This window comes from Jaminaea rosea (assembly GCF_003144245.1).
Source record: "Jaminaea rosea strain MCA 5214 unplaced genomic scaffold BDZ90scaffold_18, whole genome shotgun sequence".
NCBI classification, from domain to species: Eukaryota; Fungi; Basidiomycota; class Exobasidiomycetes; order Microstromatales; genus Jaminaea; species Jaminaea rosea.
In genome coordinates this window covers 270,538-292,063 of record NW_020289992.1, presented here as the reverse complement: position 1 = coordinate 292,063, position 21,526 = coordinate 270,538, and the positions used below count along the sequence as shown (strand labels likewise).

General features: G+C 59.6%; 12 protein-coding genes across 12 annotated transcripts; 8 read left to right on the top strand and 4 right to left on the bottom strand.

Annotated features, from left to right (window-relative positions):
* Positions 1-204: 204 nt before the first annotated feature.
* On the top strand, positions 205-1,523 carry BDZ90DRAFT_282123 (single hybrid motif-containing protein; the record flags this gene model as incomplete). Its single annotated transcript, XM_025509430.1, has 3 exons — positions 205-277; positions 361-482; positions 561-1,523. The coding sequence occupies 3 exons, from the start codon at positions 205-207 to the stop codon at positions 1,410-1,412; spliced, it is 1,047 nt and encodes a 348-aa protein (XP_025359413.1). The 3' UTR covers positions 1,413-1,523.
* Positions 1,387-4,714, bottom strand: BDZ90DRAFT_96672 (P-loop containing nucleoside triphosphate hydrolase protein). The gene has a single exon (XM_025509975.1). The coding sequence runs from the start codon at positions 4,650-4,652 to the stop codon at positions 1,629-1,631; it is 3,024 nt and encodes a 1,007-aa protein (XP_025359412.1). The 5' UTR covers positions 4,653-4,714; the 3' UTR covers positions 1,387-1,628.
* Positions 4,715-5,005: 291 nt separating this feature from the next.
* BDZ90DRAFT_268921 (putative eukaryotic translation initiation factor 1a) lies at positions 5,006-5,770 on the top strand (the record flags this gene model as incomplete). Its single annotated transcript, XM_025508727.1, has 4 exons — positions 5,006-5,008; positions 5,083-5,161; positions 5,251-5,454; positions 5,563-5,770. The coding sequence occupies 4 exons, from the start codon at positions 5,006-5,008 to the stop codon at positions 5,697-5,699; spliced, it is 423 nt and encodes a 140-aa protein (XP_025359411.1). The 3' UTR covers positions 5,700-5,770.
* Positions 5,771-6,169: 399 nt separating this feature from the next.
* BDZ90DRAFT_234749 (FeS cluster assembly scaffold IscU) lies at positions 6,170-7,069 on the bottom strand. Its single transcript, XM_025507133.1, has 2 exons — positions 6,664-7,069; positions 6,170-6,556 (listed from the first exon to the last, which is right to left on the bottom strand). Exons 1-2 carry the CDS (start codon positions 7,054-7,056, stop codon positions 6,392-6,394), a joined length of 558 nt encoding a protein of 185 aa, XP_025359410.1. The 5' UTR covers positions 7,057-7,069; the 3' UTR covers positions 6,170-6,391.
* A 379-nt stretch (positions 7,070-7,448) lies between these two features.
* BDZ90DRAFT_234748 (putative PRE8-20S proteasome subunit Y7) lies at positions 7,449-8,533 on the top strand. The gene is made up of 3 exons (XM_025507132.1): positions 7,449-7,538; positions 7,648-7,967; positions 8,046-8,533. The coding sequence occupies exons 1-3, from the start codon at positions 7,476-7,478 to the stop codon at positions 8,416-8,418; spliced, it is 756 nt and encodes a 251-aa protein (XP_025359409.1). The 5' UTR covers positions 7,449-7,475; the 3' UTR covers positions 8,419-8,533.
* On the bottom strand, positions 8,409-9,627 carry BDZ90DRAFT_234746 (SYF2-domain-containing protein). The gene has a single exon (XM_025507131.1). The coding sequence runs from the start codon at positions 9,600-9,602 to the stop codon at positions 8,619-8,621; it is 984 nt and encodes a 327-aa protein (XP_025359408.1). The 5' UTR covers positions 9,603-9,627; the 3' UTR covers positions 8,409-8,618.
* Positions 9,628-9,815: 188 nt separating this feature from the next.
* On the top strand, positions 9,816-10,319 carry BDZ90DRAFT_263009 (like-Sm ribonucleo protein; the record flags this gene model as incomplete). The annotated part of the gene is made up of 3 exons (XM_025508564.1): positions 9,816-9,825; positions 9,918-10,147; positions 10,260-10,319. 3 exons carry the CDS (start codon positions 9,816-9,818, stop codon positions 10,317-10,319), a joined length of 300 nt encoding a protein of 99 aa, XP_025359407.1.
* Positions 10,320-10,671: 352 nt separating this feature from the next.
* Positions 10,672-16,257, bottom strand: BDZ90DRAFT_214230 (hypothetical protein; the record flags this gene model as incomplete). The annotated part of the gene is made up of 1 exon (XM_025504189.1): positions 10,672-16,257. A coding segment is annotated over one exon (5,586 nt), but the record flags the coding sequence as incomplete, so codon positions are not given.
* Positions 16,258-16,749: 492 nt separating this feature from the next.
* BDZ90DRAFT_244285 (hypothetical protein) lies at positions 16,750-18,011 on the top strand. The gene is made up of 2 exons (XM_025507460.1): positions 16,750-16,844; positions 16,915-18,011. Exons 1-2 carry the CDS (start codon positions 16,778-16,780, stop codon positions 17,934-17,936), a joined length of 1,089 nt encoding a protein of 362 aa, XP_025359405.1. The 5' UTR covers positions 16,750-16,777; the 3' UTR covers positions 17,937-18,011.
* A 170-nt stretch (positions 18,012-18,181) lies between these two features.
* On the top strand, positions 18,182-18,607 carry BDZ90DRAFT_244281 (hypothetical protein). Its single transcript, XM_025507459.1, has 2 exons — positions 18,182-18,261; positions 18,348-18,607. The coding sequence occupies exons 1-2, from the start codon at positions 18,197-18,199 to the stop codon at positions 18,481-18,483; spliced, it is 201 nt and encodes a 66-aa protein (XP_025359404.1). The 5' UTR covers positions 18,182-18,196; the 3' UTR covers positions 18,484-18,607.
* A 130-nt stretch (positions 18,608-18,737) lies between these two features.
* On the top strand, positions 18,738-19,742 carry BDZ90DRAFT_224463 (UBX-domain-containing protein; the record flags this gene model as incomplete). Its single annotated transcript, XM_025504617.1, has 2 exons — positions 18,738-18,948; positions 18,991-19,742. Coding segments are annotated over 2 exons (963 nt in total), but the record flags the coding sequence as incomplete, so codon positions are not given.
* A 309-nt stretch (positions 19,743-20,051) lies between these two features.
* On the top strand, positions 20,052-21,256 carry BDZ90DRAFT_224335 (Utp11-domain-containing protein; the record flags this gene model as incomplete). Its single annotated transcript, XM_025504612.1, has 2 exons — positions 20,052-20,267; positions 20,357-21,256. The coding sequence occupies 2 exons, from the start codon at positions 20,052-20,054 to the stop codon at positions 21,254-21,256; spliced, it is 1,116 nt and encodes a 371-aa protein (XP_025359402.1).
* Between the last annotated feature and the right edge of the window lie 270 nt (positions 21,257-21,526).

The window sequence follows — 21,526 nt, the reverse complement described above, 5'->3', positions numbered from 1 at the left end:
CTCCACATCGCACATCGACATTCGACTCGCTTGGTCCTCGTTGCTGTTGCTCTTTCGGACCGACATCTTCCGTTCCGTCGCTTAGGCTCGTCTCAAGTTGGCTGGGGCGGCGAGGAGGGCGGAAGGACTCCTCGATGTCCGATGGTGGTGAGAAAGTCAAGTGTTGCTCGACTTCTGAACCACCAAACACTACATCTCGTCGCAATGTCAACGGCGGCAATGAGGACAGTCGTCACTAGGGCGCTGAGAGGCGCAGTCGCTCCTTCGAGCTCGAGGGGTAAGTTGACAAGGAACTCGGCATACAGTCAGGACCTCGAGCTAATACACTCTCTACACCAGCCCTGCACACTACCGCCTCAGCTCACGCCTTTTCCAAATTTGCAATGCCCGCCATGAGTCCTACGATGACAGAGGGTGGACTCGCTACCTGGAAGGTCAAGGAGGGGCAAAGCTTCAGCGCCGGAGATGTGTTGCTCGAGATTGTGAGCTCGCGGTTCCCTTGGAATCCCCCCCGGCCGTGGCCTTGCTGACAGTGCTCGTCTCCTTTCGTTCGCGCCTAGGAAACGGACAAAGCCACAATGGACGTCGAAGCGCAAGATGACGGCGTCATGGGCAAGATTGTAGTAGGGGAAGGAGCAAAGAATGTTCAGGTCGGCAAGACGATTGCCATCCTTGCTGAAGAGGGCGACGACCTTTCTGAAGCGGCAAGCCATGTTGACAAGGAGGGCAGCGGCAGCGCCTCTCCCTCGTCTTCTTCGTCCTCGTCCCCCCCCTCATCCTCCGGATCAGGATCAGGATCAGAATCCTCCACCTCTACCACCCGCAGCGACTACTCCTCCCCGGGTGAGGCTGCCGAGTTCCCCTCCTCCACCTCCCACCAGCCCGTCCACGCATCCTGGCCCATCCTCTTCCCCTCCGTGCTCCGTCTTCTGGGCGAGAACAATGTCTCAGCGGAGGACGCGAAGAAGAACATCAAGGGCACGGGCAGGCGCGGCTTGGTGACGAAGGGTGACGTGCTCGTTTACTTGGGCAAGGCAGAGCAGCCTGCTGGGACAGCTACGAGCAAGCCGGCGAGCATTGCGGATCTTGGAGGAGCTGCGGCTCCAGGAGCGGCTGGCGGGTCGGGAGGCAAGACGACGGGTGGAACTGCGAGCCCTGATGGTGGTAAGAGCAGTGGTGGGAAGTCGGCGGCGCCGCTGGAAGCGAGGGAGCTGAGGGCGGCCATTCTGGGCGGGCTGGCATTGAACTCCAAGGTGGGAGCGTCGCGAGCTGCACCAGCCGTAGCTCCCGCACCGACGTCGTCGTCGTCAGTCGCGGATGCGGTCGCCGATTACCAGAAGAGCCCGGCATCTCCCAGCCCGGCCTCAACTCCGAAGCCGGCGAAGAAGGATTGGCTCGAGGGTCTCATTTGAGCGTGATTGGAGCTTTGATGAAGCAAGAAGGATTTCAAGTGACCCATAGTGACGCACGCTCCACAATAGAAGTACTTGTACCATTTTTGGTCGGCCTGCACCCTCGTGCCCAGACTCGACGATGTCTCTGCAGAGCCCCATCACGCATGCCCTCTTCGAGTCGTAAGGGTCTACAGCAAACATGCATTAAACTGAAGCACTCCCCTCCCTCTAGATCTACATCCCTCCACCTTCCTTCATCATCCCCTCCCTCACCCACTCAACATCAATCGCACTCGCGCACCTTACAAAGAGCTGACTAGTATACATCAGCTCCTCAAACACCAGCATGCGCGGCAAGCTCACGCCTCCACTGACCCCGGCAGAGCGTTGCGGGTGCAACGAGGAGGCAGGGTGAAGTTTGAAGACCTCGGGGCCACAGAGGACGCGATAGGAGCCTGCTTGGCCTGGAGGGGCGTTGCCAGAGGATGAGGAGGAGTCTCCACCGAGACGCATGGCGAGGTGAGAGGTGGAGCGACCCGTTACGAGGCATTTACGCAGAGAGGCGTAGTCCTCGTTGGCGTCGTCGAGGAGATTGGACGTGAAATCGTCCTCCTCTTGCATCTTGACGCGATCGGAGCGTTTGATCACTCGCAGTGGAGCGTCAGAGTCGTCGCTATCCTCTTCAGCGTCGACGCCTTCCTCGTCACTGCCATCACTGCTGTCCTCCCCTCCCTTGCCTTGCCTTTTCGTGAGGCTGCCGTTGGTATCGCCAGCGTCGTCTTTCTCGTCATGGCGCGGCAAAATACCAGCCTTCCTACAAATGCCGTCAATCTGGTCCCTGATCTCCTCGATCTCCCTTAGCGCCCGAAGGGAGAGGTAGTGGGCGTTGCACCAGGTCTTGACCTCTTGCAGAGCGGCAGCAGAGGCAGCCTTGTCCTTGCCTTTGCTCTTCCCCACATTGTGATTTGGCTGGCCATTCTGACTTGACGTAAAAGTGGAAGCGCTCCTCTTCGTCTTCAGGTATGCATAGAATGCCCGGAGCATAGTAACATGGTCTCCGCTCCAGTGTCGGAAGGCGCTCCTTGCCTTATTCGCTTCAGCTCGTTTTACCTCCAGTCGCTCTGAAAGGTCCCCGTCCTCCTCTTCTCCATCCTTTCCTGCGGGTCGTCGCTTGCCCTTATCCTGGTCAGAAGACCGAACAGCCGCTGCCGATGGTTCGAGAAAGATGTCTCGCTCCGAGGAGAGGATGGCGACCAAGTCTCGAGCTTGATGGACGACGGCTGGAGAGGCGGTGTTGGCTGCCGTGAGGAGTAAGTGGGAGAAGCGAGGCGGGAGAGGGAGCAGAGCCATGCGTTGACCCATCTCCGTGAGGACTAGCTTGCCCTCCTTCGTATCGTCTGTCCCATTCTGTGTCGTCCCATTCCTCTCCTCACCCTTCGCCTTGACTCGCCCCCTGCGCTCCACGGCGCCAAGGCCTGCCAGCTCCATCACCGCCCCTTCCAACTTGCCCTCTCTTGGCGCGTCTACCCAGTCTACTTCGCGTGGGTCCACTCCAGCCGCAAAGCAGTCCAGAGCCACAGAGGAGAGCTCAGCACGATGAATCTCCGGCATGGTCGTAGCGTCCATCCTCTCGAGCTCCACACGAGGGTATAGTCGGTAGCATTCTCCAGCGGCTTCACGACCTGCACGACCTGCTCGCTGCGCTGCTGCCGATTGGGAAATGGCGCGTGTAGTGAGGGTTTCGATACCTTGTTGCTGTTGATGTGCCTGCTCCGAGGCAGCATTACCGTTGGCCGCTGCTATTGAGGCGATCCCGCTCGCAGAGACGTGCATCTTTTCCTTGGCCAGCCCGCAGTCCACCACGTATCGCACGCCAGGGATGGTGACGGACGTCTCTGCGATGTTCGTCGCTACGACCACCTTGCGACAACCGACCGGAGTGGGGCGATAAACCTCCGCTACAGCCTTATTGCCCAGCGCGGCGTACAGAGGCACGACATGCAGGGCACCGACGGCCGTCTTTTGGCCCGTGGCTCTCTGCCTATCTTCGGCCCACTGTGGAAGGTGGTTTGAGAGATGACGGAGTGAGGAGCACAGCGACTCGATCTCCTCTGCGCCTGTTCCAAAGACCAAGATATCACCAGGTAGGGGACGGGATACGTGCAACTGAAGGACTTGCCGCTTAGCCGCGTCGAGCCAGTCGGGCTCCGCCTCGATTAGGTGGTTGACGGTCACTTCGTGGGTGCGGCCTTGCACGTAGAGGACTGGTGCGGGCTTCCCTTCCTCGCTAGCGAAGAAGCGCGAGAACAGGTCCGCATCCAAAGTAGCGGACATGACTACGATGTGGAGAAGCTGCGGCTCCTTGCCCTGTTTCTTCCCTCTCTGCTCCCACTCCCTCCTGAGCTCCCGTCGTCTGCGTTGCACCCTCTTCGCCAGGCCGAGCAGGAGGTCTGTCCGCACGCTGCGCTCGTGCGCCTCATCGATAATCAAGCACGAGTACTGCGGAAGCAGTCCCGCATGGCCCGCGTCGTGCACGTCGTCGATGTCCTTCCCCTCTGCCACCAGCTGAGCAGCTCCCCTCACAAACTCTCGGAGGAGCCAGCCGTCAGTCATGAATTTTATCCTGGTACGTCGAGTCGTCTTGTCCTGGAATCTGATCGCATATCCCACGAGCGGCGAGGCCTCGCCGTCTGTGTGCGCCATTTCGAGGGCCACACGCTTGGAGAGGGAGATGGCTGCCATTCTTCTTGGCTGGGTGATGCCCACCAGTCTGTGCCCCGAAGTGAAGTATCCGTCGGAGCAGGAGTGGAGGAACTGAGGGACTTGAGTAGACTTGCCTGATCCAGTGTCCGCGACGAGGATCGTTGTTTCATTGCTGCGGATCTCGTCGACGATGCGGTCGCGAGAGGACCAGATCGGGAGGCGCTGTCGGATTGAGAGAAGCTTGTTCGGTGGACCTGAGGAGGAGGAGGAAGGGCCGGCCTTGTTGGATGTAGTGGGCAGAGGATGAGATCGCGCAGAGGGCGAAGACTGCGCCGATGATGAGGATGTACCGCCATTGGCGTGTGTGTGTGCAACTGCAGGCCGGTTGGCAAAGGGCGCCGGCTTTGCTTTCTTGTGTTGCTGCTGCTGCTGCTTCCTGCCATTGAGCGGGTCGGATGAGCGCGGGCGCTTCTTCTGTGGACTCTCAGAAGGTGTGAGCCGCGAAGTCGATGGCCCAGCCTCGGGCACATTGTCTCGCAACCCCCATAGCGACATGCTGGCCTCTCTGTGCCTCTATGATGTTGATTGGAGGGAAAGAAGAAGTGAATTGACATCCGACACTCGACATCACAGCCGCCTCTGCACACGCCCCTCACTTTTCCTCTCTGTCCGCCCTCGACTTTGGTCGGAGACGAGGCGAGGCGGCGACGACGCAGACGAGGCGGATCGGCGTCAGGGCAAGAGGGAGCGGAGCGGGCGGCGGGGCTGCACTGCACGCATCCACGCGGGCCAGAAATCGTCTGCAGCGACTTGACGACGACGTCGAACTCCTTCTTGTCCGTCCCACCATCAACTCCACCCTATAGATCATACCAAGATGCCCAAGGTGAGGCCGGGACGAAGACGTCATGGTGATCAAGACTACCCAAATGCTGACACGACATGGTGTTGTCATCCACTCCGCTGCGCCTAGAACAAAGGAAAGGGCGGCAAGAACCGCAGAAGGGGAAAGAACGAAAATGAGTCCGAGAAGAGAGAACTCATCTTCAAGGAGGAGGGACAAGGTGTGTACTGCCATCGCTGGTAGCTTGGTGTACTGCTGCACAAGCTGATTTTTCTTCACGCGTGTTGCTTGCTCCTCCCTCGTCCGCAGAGTACGCACAAGTCCTCCGCATGCTCGGTAATGGCCGTCTCGAGGCACAATGCTTCGACGGTGAGAAGCGTCTTGCCTTGATCCGAGGAAAGATGAGGAAGAAAGTTTGGATCAACAACGGTGATATCATTTTGCTGTCACTGCGAGAGTTCCAAGATGAGAAGGCCGATGTGATCCAGAAGTACACGCCTGATGAGGCGAGAGGTGAGTGGTTCTGCGGAAAGCCCCAAGTGGCAAGGGCAGCGATCATGACTGCCAAAGGAGCGCAATATTGACTCCGCGATTGCTCGCTGTCGCTGCTCTCACTCGCAGACCTGATCAAGCATGGAGAGATCCCCGCAACGGCAAAGATCAACGAGGCCGAAGCTGGAGACGATGAGGGTGGCGAGGTACAGTTCGAGGAGGACTCGGGCGACGATGACGACGACGATGATCTGGATGACCTCTAAGCGTGCGCCATCACACACGCTACGCTGAAAGGAAGCAATAGATTATTGTCAGAGGATATTGCGTGGCGTCGTGAAGGCGGTTCGACGACTGAGAGTGAGGATGGGCGGATCCCTAACGGCGTAGGCTGAGGGCGTGACAGCTCAAGGCTTTGCAACGGTCAGCTCCAGCTTTCGGTGGTCGTCGTTGCTTCTCGAATGATTTTTTAGAGAGAGGGTGGCCGACATCGTCTCCTTGCCCTGCTCGCTATCGGCGCCCCTCGTCGCGGTGCGTACGGTAACGCCAGACGTCCATCGCTCCGTGCCGCACTCTGTCCACCTTCCACACGCAATGACGCAGCTGCATACAACATCGATCTGCTGAGACGCGAGCAGCCATTTCCCCTCGAGCTCTTTCATTCTGGCTGTTACATGGCCGTCAAGGTAGCCTGTCTTAACTCATCATCGCCCAGGCTCGCGGTCAGACGGTGGCATCACAATGCAAAAGAGCCATGGTCATTGGAATCGTTGTACAAGAAAGCGAGCGTAAAGTAGATCCAGAAGGCATCGTTGAAAACAGGAGACACATTTGGCAGAAGCCGAGGATTCGAGCATGATGATGACATGCTGCGCGTATGTCACACGACACGGATCGTGGTGAACCCAGCGGGCGCCCTACAGACAAGGCTGAGACTGATCTGAAAAATCGCCATCAATCAGGCGCTGCCTGGCACATGTGCAGTGGCCTTGGTCTCGCCTGAGCCAACCGACTGGCTGACATCGATGTGCCCTGCGCCCTTCTTGCCGCTGCTCTTCCATCTAGCCTCGTAGTCGCGGATGGCGGCCTTGATTGCGTCCTCGGCCAGCATAGAGCAGTGCAGCTACGAGCGGGCGAGCGCAAAGAGCGTGTGAGAGAGAGGGGGAGATGGTAGAAGTGGGTGCGTGAGTAATGATACTCGCAGACGGACTTCGCAGATTCTTTGCTCACCTTAACAGGGGGCAGACTGAGCTCCTTGGCAATCTCAGTGTTGTTGATCCTTCCTGCCTCCTCCAGCGTCAGCCCCTTGAGCTTCTCCGTGGCCAACGAACTCGAAGCAATGGCCGATCCGCACCCGAAAGTCTTGAACCTAACATCCTCGATAATCCCACTCTCGCCCACCTTGATGGACAGCTTCATGACATCACCGCAGGCCGGTGCGCCAACGAGACCGATGCCGATGTTCTTGTCCGACTTGAGGAAAGAACCGACGTTGCGAGGGTTCTCGTAGTGGTCAATGACCTTCTCGTGGTAGCCTCGTGACTGGCTGGTGGAGAAGGGCGAGGAGGTTGCCACTCGCGGTGTGGCGACGAGGGCTGGGCGGGCCGCAGAGCTGAGGGCCATGCGTGATGACGAGGCGCCAGCGGTAGTGGCTGTGCGGAGTGTGTTGCGGATCATTGTGTTGTTTCGGTGGTGTGGTGGATGTAGTTGATGGTGATGGTGAGGAAGGGAAAGAGGATCGCAGCTCTGGTCCTCTGATCAGATGGGCCTATCTGAAATCGTAGTCGTGGGCCAGGCAGCGGCACGCACAGAGGCACATCGGCGGCGTCTCGCCCGCCCCGCGAAGGCCGGTCCCATCTCTGCCTGAGCGCTGAGTGGAGAGGGCGGCACCGAAGTGCCACGTGGTTAGATATCCGTCGTCGTCGTCGTCGTCAGCGCTTCAGATTGGCCTGAGCGCGGATAGGCGACGAGCACGCTTCGACCGTAGACTCCTCAGACTCGTCACCCATCCTCAAAGCTCACCACCACCAGCATCAGCAAAGATGGCGGGCAGGGGCGAGAGCGCGTACAGCTTCTCCCTCACAACCTTTTCGCCGAGTGGAAAGGTGAGAGCGGCAGCCGTTGCGAGCGGGCCACGGCATATACCCTGCTGCCCCCTCTCGAGTGATGCTCACCAACATGCCTTGCCGCCTTGTCCCCTCGTCGCACCCGCAGCTCGTCCAAATCGAACACGCCCTCGCAGCCGTCAACTCAGGCGCAACCTGCCTAGGCATCAAAGCACAAAATGCCATCGTCCTCGCAGTAGAGAAAGCCCCACCTTCCCCCCTCGTCGACACCACTGGCCTCGAAAAGTTGGCAATCGTCTGCCCCAACATCGGCATCGTCTACTCTGGCATGGGGCCTGACTTCCGAGTTCTGGTAGCAAGGGCGAGGAAAAGTGCTCAGGCGTACTGGAAGATCTACGGGGAATACCCGCCTACGAGGGTGCTGGTACAGGAGGTGGCGGCTATTATGCAGGAGGCGACGCAGAGGGGGTGAGTCGTGCGCCGTCAAGCACCCAGCATCATCCTTGCCTTCTTGACTGACAATCCCGCTGTTTGCTCCCTTTCCAGCGGCGTCCGTCCCTTTGGCGTCTCCCTACTCGTAGCAGGCTACGACTCGCACCGCGGCCCCTCCCTCTACCAGGTCGACCCCTCTGGAAGCTATTTCATGTGGAAGGCTAGCGCCATCGGCAAGAACGGTGTCAACGGCAAGGTATTCCTGGAGAAGAGGTACTCCTCCGAGCTCTCATTGGAGGATGCGATCCACACCTCTATCCTCACGCTCAAGGAGTCGTTCGAGGGCCAAATGACGGAGAAGACTATTGAGATTGGCATCATCGGGACGAGCACGACAGCTCAGGTTGGAGGCGGTGAGGCGGTCAAGACTATGCCTGTGTTCAGGAAGTTGACCGAGGATGAGATTCGGGATTACCTGGCGTTGTAAGGCTGGGTGAGAGAGAATACATGATGTAACTGGCAACAAGGCGTTGTGAATGCGTGATGGAGTCGAAAGAAATGAGATCAGGACAGGATGAGGGGAAGCAAGGGTACAATAGGTCACAGCCTATGATGGAGGGGAAGGAAGAGGAAGAGGGTCAGCTGCCGATCATTCATATCAACCTGAGCCGTCAACCTCGCGGCTACTCACGCGGTGCCCCTCTCAAAGTTCTCCCTAATCTCCGTCGTATGCTCATCGAAGAAGCGATTGATCTTGCGGTTGAAGTGGGCGTTCTTCTCGTTGATGTACGTGACCTCGCCCTCGTCTTCTCCCGCGGGCCTCTTGCGTGAGCGTTTGGAGCGGGCGTCGGCTTCCATGTTGAGGTGGCCAATGACACGGTCCACTGCGTTGTCGCTGGGGCGATGACTGCCGTAGGAAAGAGAGCCGGAGGGTGAGGATGCTGATGATGGCACCACTGCACCAGTAGCTGCGTCGCGAACGACGAGTGCTGAGCTCCCTTCTGCACCCCTCGCATCCCTACCCTTTTCCTTGCCCCGACTCTCGGCCTGATAAGCCTTCAAATCAGGCTTCATCCCCTCTACACCTCTCGCATAACTCCTCGCCGCCAACCCATTAGCGTCGATCAATCCTTTATCCCTCTTCTCCTCCTTCTCCCTCAACTTCTCCTCCCAACGTTCCTGGTCCTCCATCGAATACCCCCAATTACGTACACGCTCCCAGTCCTTCCCAGACTCCTCTGCATCGCGCTTGTCCAGAGTAGCAGCAGCTTTTGCTAGCTTGTGCGCTTTACCCGGGTTCTTGCGGGTCGAGGAGCCCGGCGCGTGGGCGGGGGCTTTATCGAGGACAAGGTCTTTGCGGTTCGCTTGAGAGGAGGCGGAGAGGCGTTGCTTGAGGGAGAGGAGGCGCGCTTTGCGGTCTTCCATTGTCGTGGTGGAGGTTGAGGAGGAAGAGGCAGCAGGAGCATCCACAGGTTCTCCGTGTCCCTGCTCTTCGTCGCCATCGTGTTGCTCAGCATGTTGCTCCACCTCGTCTGCATCGTCCTGCTCCTTTGCTTTGCCCTTCACACTGCTGGCGGCCGCTGGAGGCAAGGACGAAGCAGCAGCCTCTGAAGTCTCTGCTGCATCCTGCTTGTCCACCTTCTTCGCAGCTCTGGTCTTCCTCGGCGGCATCTTTGGATGGTAATGTAGGATGCTGCGTTTCGTTGACGGCCTCAAGGGCCCGATCGATGCCTCGTCTCCGCCCTCTCGCTCGCTCTCCGCTCCACGTGGTTCGCTCCCAGTTCCGAAGCCAACTTCGCACCTCGCAATCGTACGACGTCGCATCGTCCGTCCCTTCGCATCCGCACAAACCGCGCAGCCATTCAGCGATAGCAGTCTTCAGCCATGGCCAAAGGTGAGCTTGCTCGCCCCTGAAGCTTATGATGCGACGCTCTACAGTGGCACTGACCAGACTGTTTGTCTCCCCCCCTCTCGCTCCCTGCGCAGTCGCCCAACCCGAGCTGAAGCGCTACCTAAACAAGCGCGTCTGTGTCAATCTCCAAGGCGGGCGCCGTATTGTCGGCCTCTGCTCTGGGTTTGACATCTTTATGAACATGGTCATCGATGAGGCCACAGAGCAGATTCACCCACCTGTAGCGGGTGCGCAGGCTAATGCGGATGGGAGGGTACAGGAGAATAGGAACGTGTGGCAGGATGGGGACAGATTGGGCATGGTGGTGAGTGGGCGCGATGAATGCGTAGACTTGCGAGGCCTGCTGCTACTCGAAGAAGGGAAGTAGTCAATCACTGACTCACTTTCTTTCGCCTTGTCCGTCCGCGCACCCGCAGGTCGTAAGAGGAAATAGCGTCAGCTCAGTAGAAGGGTTGGAAGCGATCAAGACGACATGATGAGCAGGAGCTGGTGGCTCCAGAGAAGGAGGATCATTGCGAGAAACAGGTGAATGAGTCGAAGCATGCAATGCTTCGGGGAGCATTCATTCACCCGACTTGAGTCAGGGCTGTCCAAGAGTGTCACGCCATCGCTCGACCGACGTCCTCCATAATGTTCCTCCTCGCTTCAATCCACACGAGATATTCCCAGCACTCGCAACGACGGCCGGGCTGGACTATCAAGTTGAGGTCTGATACATTCTGATGTTCGCTAACTTCAATTTGTTTCTTCAACGGATACAGCCCCCGACTAATTGCTTCACTCCCCTCCAGGCTTAGCCTTCTTAGCTGCATTCTCCCCCTCAGCTCCTCCCCCTGCCCCACCAGCAGCATTACCCGCTGCTGCGGGTCCGCCACTTGCCCCACTTTCCGAGGCTTTACGCTTCTGACCAGCGCCACCAATAGCGCCGCCTCTAGCTCCACCACGGCCGCGCAGACCACCTGCTCCACGAAGGCTCAGACCACCACGAGCGGCTCCTGCTCCTGCTGCTGCTGCCCCTCCGCGAGCTCCTGCAGCAGCAGCGCCCGCGGCTCCAGGTCGAGTAGGAAGGTTGGCAGTCGTCCCTCCCCCTCGTCCTCCTCTGGCTGCTCCTGCACCTGCACCAGCGGCAGAAGGTCCAGCAGGAGCAGTAGGCGTCGCCGCATTGGGGCTAGCAGTAGAGCCGCTTGCTTGGCCACGCAGCTCAGCGATCTCTGCCGTCAGCTTGGCGATTTTCCCGTCTTTTTGCTTGATCAACAGCTGATTGCGCAACGTCGCCTCGTTCTTGCCAGCCGCGTAGCCCGCCTCGTATCGAGCCTTGTGGACCGGGTCCTCTGAGTCGGTGCTGCTTGACGCGCCAGCGGCTGGCGTGGCCGGCGTTGAAGATGAGGCTGCAGAAGCTTTGAGAGCGTCGCGCTCCTCGCGCAACTGGGCGAGCTCCTTCTCCTTTTCTGCAAGGTGCTGCTTGAGCCCCTCGACCTCTGCACCACCGCCAGAGGCAGCGGACTGAGCCTTCTTGACGGCAACATCGATGGCCATACTCTGTCTCTTGGCGAGAGTGGCTTGCTGCGCTTTGAGTTCCTCGGCGTGGGCGGACTTGAGGGCGGCGATTTGCGATGCCGTATCGTCGGACGACGTGGCTTCGCCGGATTCTGTTGTTGAAGAGGTGAGCTGAGCCTCCAGCTCGGCGATCCTCGCGTTGGCTTGCTCTAGGGCAGCTTCCAGCTCGGTGATGCGGGCCTTGAGAGTCTCGCCCTCGGCTTGAAGGGCAGCAAGGTCGGGCGTGATGGAGCTACTTGACTCAGCAGGCTTTTCACCATCTGTCTCTTGCTTCACTCCATCCTGCCCACCACTCCCTTGCTCCAGCTTCGTCTTCAACTCGTCCCTCTCCTTGATCGCCTCGTCCTTCTCCTTCATCGCCTGGCGCGCCTGCTGCAGGAATTCTCGGGCCTTCTGATGGTGTGTCTTCTCCCTGGTCGCAAGAGCGGCCTTCGAGGTTTCCAATTCTGCTTTCTCTGCGTCCCAAGCTGCGCGGGCTTCAGCGAGAGCAGTAGCCACATCGGCTGCTGATGAGGAGGTAGGTGGGGGAGAGGCTGCTGCTGGGGCTCCATCGGCATTGTCGGCCTTGGCAGCGGCGGACGACTCATCATTGGCTGTGTTGACAGCGCTGGATGCGGCTTCTTGGGCTGCGGCCTCCAGCTGTGCGACTTGAGCTTGGAGCTCATCAATCTTCTGTTGCGCAGTCGCAGCAGCTGCTTTCGCCTCCTCCGCCGCTCGCTCTGATGCGCTCTTGTGCTCCTCATCACCGGCCTCCTTTCCGGCCTTCAACTCATCCTTCTCCTTGATCAGCGCCTCCTTCTCGTCCTTCAACCCCTGGATCTCGCCCTTCAATCTCCCAATTGTAGCGCTCGCCTGTGCCCTCAGCTTTTCAAACTGCTCCTTTGAGCTAGCCGTCTGCTTCTGCGCCTGCTCTAGCTGGATCTGCAGCTCCTTTGCTCTCTCCTCGTGCCTCTTCACCTCTTCGGGATCAACTCGATCGTATTGCGCGAGGATGCTCTGCGCGCGAGCCTGCCAGCGCTTGTTGTCTTCCTGGACGATGCTCAATTGGCCCTGCGCAGCGCTGAGCTCGGATTGGGCAGTGCGAAGTTGCTCGCGTAGAGGGTCAAGCTCGGAGCGGGTGCTGTCCAGTTGTGTCTGCAAGAGGTTGCACTTGCGTGCCGAGCGTTCCGCCTCGTCACGAAGGGTAGAGTTGGACTCGCGTAGGATCGAGAGCTGGTTGATCTTTTCCATGAGATCGTCGTGTTGGCGTGCAGCCGGCCCTTCGCCGGCCGTAGAACCGGCGGCGTTGGATTGTCGCTCCTCGGCCAGCTGGACCTTGGTCTCCTCCAGGGCTCGATTGGTGTGCTCGAGGTTGAGCCGCAGTCGCGTTGCTTCCTGCTTATTGAGGTCGAGCTGAAGGTCGGCAATCTCCTTTTCGCGGCGGAGATAGCGAACCACTTCGTGCAGCTCGTCGGGAGGTGAGGCACTGAAGGAAGCGTCGCCGTCCACAGCCGCGGCGATCGCGCTTGATGGTCCCACGGCAGAGTCGGTGCTACGCGCCCCACGAATTTGCCCCACTTGCTCCGTGAGCTTCTCCAGATGCTCATGAAGAATCTTGTTCTGCTCAGTCACCTCGCCCAATCTCGCCTGCACAGCATCCCTTTCTTTTACCAACAGTTCGCGCTGAGCCTCCCAGCTGACCTGCGACGAGCTAGCGTTGGCTTGCGCCACCTCAGCATTACGCTGCGCTTCGCGCGCTTCAGTGCGGGTGCGCTCCAGATCCTCCTTGACGGTGGACAGAGCGCGGATGTCGTCGGCGTGCGCGACGAGCTCTTGTTCGTACTTGGCGTGGGCTTCCCTAGCGAGGCGGGCATGTTGCTCCACGTCCGCACGCACGCCTTGCTGCTCTGCGCGGGCCCGCTCTTCTACGCTGCCCAGGTCGGCGAGAGCGTCCTCAAGGGAACGCTTCTCGGCCGCAAATTCGCTGCGCTGTGCCTCGAGCGCCTGGCGCGCAGAGGAGGCCTCGTTCTGCAGAGTTGTGATCTCTGTGGCGACTGATTCCAGTCGCTCTCTGAGATGGGTGATCTCCGAGTCCTTCTGCGCAACGCTGGCTTCAGTGGACGTCTTGTATTCCTCGTAGGTGGCCTGCAGCTGAGAGAGAGCCTCCTCGCTGGCCTGAGAGATGGCCTTGAATTGCTCAACGTGCGAGCGCGACTGCTCTGCTTCCACTTGCGCACTGCGGAGCTCACCACGAAGCTCGGCCAGCTCGATTTGCAATTGTTGCTCGTTGCCGCCGGTGCCGGTGCTTGATTGCGAAGAAGTTGCGCCGCCTCCGCCTGCTCGACGCTCGTAAACGGCTAGCTTCTCCTCCTTGGTGTCGACCTGCTTCTGCAAGTCCTCAGCGCGGCGAGTGACATGCTCGACATTGGTCCTTGCGACTGCGAGCTGCTGCCTCGCCTCAGCGAGCTCAGCCGTAGCCTTCTCCACGCGGCCCTGCAGGCTGTTACTCTCGACCTCACGCCTGAGGTCAGCTTCCCTTCTTGCCTTCTCCTCTCGCTGCAAGCGCTCTCTTGTCTCCCTCTCTGCCTGTTCGAGCTTCTCCACCTGTCCCTCCAGCCTACGCCTCGTCTCCCCAGCGGAGCGGTCCAGCTCATTCTGCATCGTCTGCACATTGCGCAGCAGCTCATTCAAGCTTGCCTTCTCCTTGACCATCGACCCTACTTCATCCACAAGACGCTGCTCGGCCGCCTTGGCCAAGTCACGCTCAGCGCGCAGATTTGCGCTTTCGTTGCGAAGGCGGTCGAGCTCTTTGCGGCTGGAAAGGAGCTCCTCAGAAAGGGTCTGGGATGATGTCTCAAGGCGGGCAATCTGCTCTTGTTGAGGGCGGAGGCGTTTTGTGACCTCGGCCAGCTCGCTGCGTTGCAACTCGAAGGTCTGCTGGAGGGTACGGAGACGTTGATCGGTGGCTTCGCGACCGGCCTTCTCCCTCGCGGCGGTGAGGGCGCTTCGACCGGCTTCATCGCGGGCGTGACGTGCCTCCTCCTTCAGCGCATCGGCGTCTCGCGCCGTCTCCTCACGGAATGCATCGAATTGGCCTTGGAGGGTGGAGTATTGGTTGGCGAGGGCTGCATGTACGCCAGAGTCGACGCCTGAGCTGCTGGCTGATGCGGCTGCAGGAACAATGCCTCCGCCTCTCGCCCCCGTCGCAAGCATGGAGCGGAACATGTCCCTCTCTCTCCTGACGGCCTCGATCCTGGCGCGTGCCGAGTGAATCTCGCTCTCCAGCCTCTCAATGGTGCGCACGGCCTCTTGAACAGCCTCGCTCTCCTCGCGACCGTTGCGCTCGCGCCATCGTGATTCCTCCTCCTCCATGCGTGCGCCAAGCTCGCGCGCTACGCGGAGCAAGCGGCCATTTTGAGCGACGAGGGAGGTGAGGGAATCGAAGGTGACGAGTTGTGTAGTGATGACATTGTTGGTGTCGCCTTCATTTTCGCTGACGCCATTCAGGTCACTGCCGTCGTCTTGAAGTCGGTCCGCAGCCGAGGGATCGTCACGTAGAATGATCTCGCGCGTAAGAGTGCGAACTTGGCGGCCCAGATCGGCCAGCTGCTGGCCCAGCAGTCCATTCTCACGCTCCAAAGCCGCCCTTTGTGCCTGGTTCTGCTTCGATACGCGTTCTGCAACATCCCTGTCCTCACACGCCTTCGCAAAGTCTGCGCTCAACTCCTCGAGTGCAGCGCCTAGTCTCTCCGTCTCCTCTCTCTGAGCCTGCAGTGCCGGCGCTCGCTCCTGCAGGTCGGTCATGACCGTCTCAAGGATCTGAGTAAGGCGGCTTGTCTCCAGCTTCTCGCGACGGAGCTCTTCCTCGGTCTTAGCGAGGGAGGTGTACACTTCGGTGAATGTCTTGCCGGAACGCTGCATCGAGGCGGCCATGGACGCTGTAGGGGACATACCGAGACCGACGGAGCCAATGGAGCCATTGAAAGGGCGGATGAGGGGCGTAGACGGGGTAGAGGCACGCGGTGCTGAGCCAGTGTCGATGCCGACGCTTTCTGCCAGTCGGTCTAAGGCGATCTTGAGGTCTTGCTTCTCTTGCTCAAGGCGGTCTACGTCTGCGCGACCGGATTGCATCTCTGCTCTGAGCTCTTCTTCACGCTCCCTGCACTCCTCGAGGACTTTCTCCCAAGCCTCTTCAACCTGCTGGACTCGGCGAGCAGAATCGTCCGCCCTGCGCTGAAGCAGCGACGTCAGGCGATCCTTGGTCTCCATCTCCCTTCTGAAGCCCTCCTCCTGGCTCGCTACTCTCGCAGCCAGCTCTTCCTTTTCGTTCGCCGCCTCATTGAGTCTACGAGTGTTCTGGTCGACGGCAGACTGGAGCATTTCTGCCTTGGACTCCAGAGCACTCAAGGACGCGGTAGCAGCATCGAGCTCGCTCTGCAGTCTGACGACCTCTGAATGCTTGCTCGAGCGGAAAGCTGTCTGCTCAGTATTGAGCTTCGATAGCTCGGCATGCGCCCACTTGGCATCCTTCTGTGCGAGCTCCAACTCCTGCGTAAGAGACTGAACCTTGAACCTCGCAGTGCTCTCCGTTGCCTTGACTTCTTGTACCTCGGCGCTAAGCTGTCCATTCTCCTTGCGCAGATCACGGACGGTGGCCTTGAGTGAGTCGGCCTCCTGCGCGCTACGGCTGACTTCTGCGCGCTCGCGGTCGAGAATCTCGAGGATCTCGCGCTTTTCTCTTTGTTCCTTCTCGAGGACAGCCTTGACTTCGAGACTGGCAGAGTTGCCGCTCTCAAGGTCGGACTTGATGGCTGCTAGCTCTGCCTGTACCTCTGCAAGGCTAGACTGAGCGGTCGTCTTTTCAGCCTGAGCAGCCTGGGCCTCGCTCGCAGATGTGGCTGCCCGCTGCTCGGCGTCTGCCTGCCTTGCATTGGCTTCGTTGAGCTGTGATTCGACGTCTGCCTCGCGCGCTTCACGAGCGGCTACTTCTGCCTCGTACTTGGAGGACAGCGCGCCAAGGGCTGAGTAGATCGCGGTGACGAGCTCCGGCGAAGGGTTGACGAGGTCGAAAGGCATCGCAGGTGATGGCGAGGCATGGGCCTGGATGGCCGCTTGGAGTGCTTCTGTTGTCACGTCTGGCGGCATCGTGACCGTCGGTGGCGGCGCCATTGGAGCCTCGACGTCGACGTCTGCCATTGTGATGATGTTGGCGCGACGAGACAAAGGGAACAAAGGGAACGAGGAAGCGACGGCGGCGCATTGGCTCGAGCGGATGGATCGACGGACGGCGGCCAGACCACGCGCGCCCAGTCGAGACAAGTGCATCGATGCGGAGCGGAACTGGCTTCGCAGCCTCGATGACTTTTTGATTGAGATTCCTTACCACATCCTCGATGAAATGGCAGCAGCGGCGCAGGCTTCGACCAGCAAGCATGCATTGGTCGTAGGAGGGGCAGGCTTTCTTGGTGAGCAGAGGAAGTTTTGGGCTGAATGGCGGGGTACGACAGGCTGACCTGTCTCCTGCCCCTCACACAGGCTCCGCAATTACCAAACGCCTCGTTTCTCAAGGCCACACAGTCACCTCCATCTCACGGTCAGGCCGGCCCTTCCTCACACCCTCAGGTCATCGCCCAGCATGGTCGACATCACCGCGGCTGAAATGGAGAGCGGCAGATGCTCATAGCCCGCAGTCGTATCGTTCCATCCTGGCAGGCGAAGAGACTGGAGTTCCACCCGTCTCCGCAATTGTGTCCACGATGGGCATCCTCCTCGAGGGAAATTACAAGGGGTCGTCTTCCAGCTTAGAGGGGACTGCAAAGGCGCTAATGAAGGGTTGGGGCGTGGGAGGAAGTAATCCGCTGCAAGAAGAGGGTCAGGGTGGAGGCGGGCCGACGTATGAGCAGATGAACAGGGATGCAGCCCTCTCAGTCGCCTCGACGTGGCGAGAAGTCTTGAGCAGCGCAACTAGCTCGCAGCCCCTCCCACCCTTCGTCTTCATCTCTGCGGAGGATATCTTTCGTCCCATTGTCGATGAAAGATACATCCTCACCAAGCGACAAGCAGAACAAGGGCTACGAGAGCTCAGCTGGGTCACACAGCAGGAGGCGGCTAGCTCCCCCTCCTCCTCACCGGGCACGGCAGACGCGGATGGTGCTGGCCTGGACGACGAGCTCCGTCAATCACGCCGTCAGGTCTTCCGCAGCATCGCAATCCGTCCGGGTCTCATGTATCACCCGCATACTCGCCCCCTCTCCACCTTACCTGCCGCTCTCCTGGACCTGTCCTGCGCCGTCCACTCCTCGCGGCTCGCTAGCCTCCTACCCGCCACGCCTGCGAGCGTCCTGGCGGGTGTTCTAGGTCAGCAACCTCTGGCGAGGCTACTCACCCTCAGCCCGCTGCATATCGATACGGTGGCCAAGGCTGTGAGTGAGGCAATAATGAGGGACGGGCTCGAGGGCGTCGTCGACACGCAGGGAATCAAGGCGTTGGCTGGGTGGAAGCAGAGCGAGGCTGAGGTACAGAGTGGGAGGTCTGCTTGGGCTGAGAGCAGGATGTGAGGTCGCGATCCCGATGAAGCATTGTGAGATTCTTGTAATATTAGCAATTCCCCTTCAATGTCTCGAGTGATGGCTCATCGACACCATGGGCGTGAGTGAGCCCTGCTTTGACCAACGATCCGCCCTCTTCCCGCCTCGCCGCCCGCCTCGCCGCCCGTGTGGAGCTCGACGCGCGGCGCTCGAGCCAAGTGTTGAGCAATGCTTGGATCCGTCTTGCTTTCCTACCATCATCACCAACATCACTCGCAACCTTGACCACGATGGACGAAGACGCCAAGATCTCGCAATTTACCAGCATTACTGGTGCATCAGCTGATCGAGCCAAGTGAGTGCTAAATTACGCCAGCACGCCATGTCAAGCCCGGCATGGACTGACCTCCCTCGCTGCTTCCTCATGCTTCTCTCGCTCAGATTTTTCCTCTCCTCTTCTGGCGGCGATGTCGAGACCGCGATCGCTACCTTCTTCGAGAGTGGAGATGTAGGCGCTGACGAGGCGACATCGACAGCTGAGACGGGTGGACCGACCACTGAGAGTGCCGGTGAGTAGCTTGTCTCCCTGCCTCAACACACGGCCCCCCGCGTTCACGCTGATCATCCTTCATCCTCACAGCGCCAACCACACCTGCACCCGCAGCAGCAACCGCACCCTCCAGCGGTCCTCGCACTCTCTCTGGCGCACCGGCAGAGCCCCTGCCCCCGGGCTGGGGATCCTCCGCCTCGTCCTCCTCAGCACGACGCCCTCCCGGAGGAGCCGGCGGCTTCTCCTCAGGCGGGGGCATCCGCACTTTTCGCGACCTAGCAGGCAGTGACGACGGCCCCCGCGGACGCGGCGGTGACGATGATGATGACGACGATGACGACGACGACCGTGGACCGGAGAACCTCTTCACTGGTGGCGAACGATCTGGGCTGAGCGTGCAGAACCCTGATCTCAGGAGGGGCAGGAACCAGCCGGACGCGGTGAAGGAGATCTTGAGGCAGGCAGCTCAGAATGCTCGTGGCCGCGGCCCCGGTGGTTTCCCTGGTGAGGGAGGGCCGGGCGATGACGAGGGAGCTATTGCTCCTTCTGCGGGTACCGCTGCGTCAAGCTTCGGTGGAGCGGGTAGGACAATTGGGGATGATGGGCCGGCAGCCACCGAGACGCCAGCGACAGGCAGCATTCCTCAGCAAGAAGCAGCAGCTGGCGGCGATGATGAAGACTTCGACTCCGTAGCGATTCGTCACCTCAACTTCTGGCAGGACGGCTTCTCCATCGAGGATGGGCCCCTGCAACGCTACGAGGATCCGCAAAGCCAGGCCCTCCTCCAGGCCATCGAGAATCAGTCTGCTCCTCCCGGCGCATTCAACATCAAATTTGGGCAGCGTGTCGAGCTTCGCGTGGCCAAGAGGCTCAATGAGAAGTACTCACCGCCCGCTCCTGGGCCGATGAAGGCATTCGGCGGCGAAGGCAACAGATTGGGTAGCCCTGCGCCAGCTATGGGAGCAAGCTCATCCACGTCTGCCACCCCAGCGGCGGCTCCTCCTTCCACTGGCACGTCAGCCCCCTCCAATTTCACCGTCGACTCCTCTGCCCCTACTACCTCGGTGCAAATCCGCCTCGCTGATGGGACAAGGCTGGTAGGCCGTTTCAACCACACGCACACCGTCGCCGACATCCGCTCCTTCATCAACGCTTCTCAGCCTGGTATGGCGGCGCGCAGCTACGCCCTGCAGACTAGCTTCCCGCCCAAGCCCGTCGAGGATGAGGCGCAGACGATCAAGGAGGCCGGGCTGTTGAACGCCGTCGTGCAGCAGAAGTGGACGTAGGCGCGGGATGCCGAAGGATAGATGCGGTGGAAGAGGGAGAATGAATTGAGGATCACCCCGTGTAATGAACTAGAGGTCCCTTCTCGCCCCTTTCTAAAAGAGGCAAGCTTACAGTGACCATCCTCAATCTCTCGTAGAAGCGCCTGTGCTCCACGTCCCGCTGCGCCTTTGCTGCCAGTCCGCCCTCGAGCTCGAAATCCCCCGCTTGAAATTTGGTCTCGTCCCGTCGGCTGCCTCGTCCGTCCCTTGACAGCTCCGCCTTCTCTCCCCACCCAACATTACACCTCGCCACCTTATTTCTTGGCCATAATGGCTCTTCGCAACTTCATCCATCGCCGCAACCATAAAGAGCGCTCGCAGCTTACCCACCGCAAGAAGCTCGGCCTCCTCGAGAAGCACAAGGACTATGTGCTTCGAGCAAAGGACCACCACTCGAAGCGCGATAGGATTAAGCGATTGAGGGAGAAGGCGCTTGACAGGAACAAGGATGAGTTTTACTTTGGGATGATCAAGGGGAGAGTGGAGGTGAGTGTGGCGATGCCTTGTGATTGAGGATACCTTATAGGGGTGGGGTAACTGACTGAATCTTCGCCCCCTCCTTGGTCCCCTCACAGAAAGGTGTCCACTACTCATCCCGAGGCAACGAGCCTCTCTCCTCTTCTATCGTCTCTTTGCTCAAGACGCAAGACGCAGGCTACGTGCGACGTCAGGTGACCTCAGAGCGCAAGCGCATCGAGAGTCTCGTCGCTCAGCTGGCCCCCAACGTACCAGAGATGCGCGTCGAGTGGCTCGAGGAGAAGAGCAGTAGGATGGAGGCTCTGCGCGCTTCGGGTCTCTTGGCGGATGACAAGAAGGGCAAAGGCAAGGGCAAGGGCAGGTTGGAGCTAAGTGAGGATAAGGGAGACGGCAAAGTGGGATCACAGGGAAAGAGGACGATCTGGTGCGACGGCGGGGCGGATGGTGTCCGTTCTTACGCCCCCGCCTCAGCGTCTACATCAGCGACAGCTTCTTCCTCACGCTCAGCGTTGCAAGCCCCGACTATGCCGCGCTCGATCGAGGACTATGATCTCGAGGACTTGGACGACGAGCTTCTCCTCAACGAAGGCCAACTCACCGACCTGGACGACGATGAGGATGGCGAACTTGCCCCTGTCCATCTTGCGCAAGACGATGAAGAGCAGACTGCTCGTCGACGTCGGCGAGCAGAGAGACACTGGTCCTACCTCCTCTCACTCCTTCGTGCCCGACAAAAACGTCTCGAAGCTCTCACTACCGCCTCCGAGCGGCTGGGGCTCGTGCGGGCGCTGATGGCTAACAAGGGGGGGAGCTCGGTGAGGAAGATAGATGCCAAGAAGCAGCAGGTTACGGATATGGTGGCTAAGGGCAAGTACACCAAGAATGGACTTGCTCTGCCTGGGACGGAGGATAGTGACGAGGATGAAGAGGACGAGAGAGGTGGGAAGAAGAAGAAGGAGAAGGTCGTCTACAAGTTTGGCAAGGAGAGGAAGCGCTGAGGCGGGCGGGAGTGAGCAGCGTTGCAGGCTCTTGTTGCATCAGCATTGCTATATCGTTATGATTTCTTCGTGTGCCTGGCTTTAGTGATCACCGCCAGCTGCCGCCACGCTCGTTCAACGGCCGTGACCGTGACTTGGCGGGCGTAGGCTCCACGACGCTTAGGTCTTTTTTGCGCTCGAGGCCTTTGAGCTTAAACGATGAACGCTGCTCGTCAGAGCTCACCTTTTTCACCTCTTGTTTCTGCCGCTCCTCGTCATCGTCATCGTCTC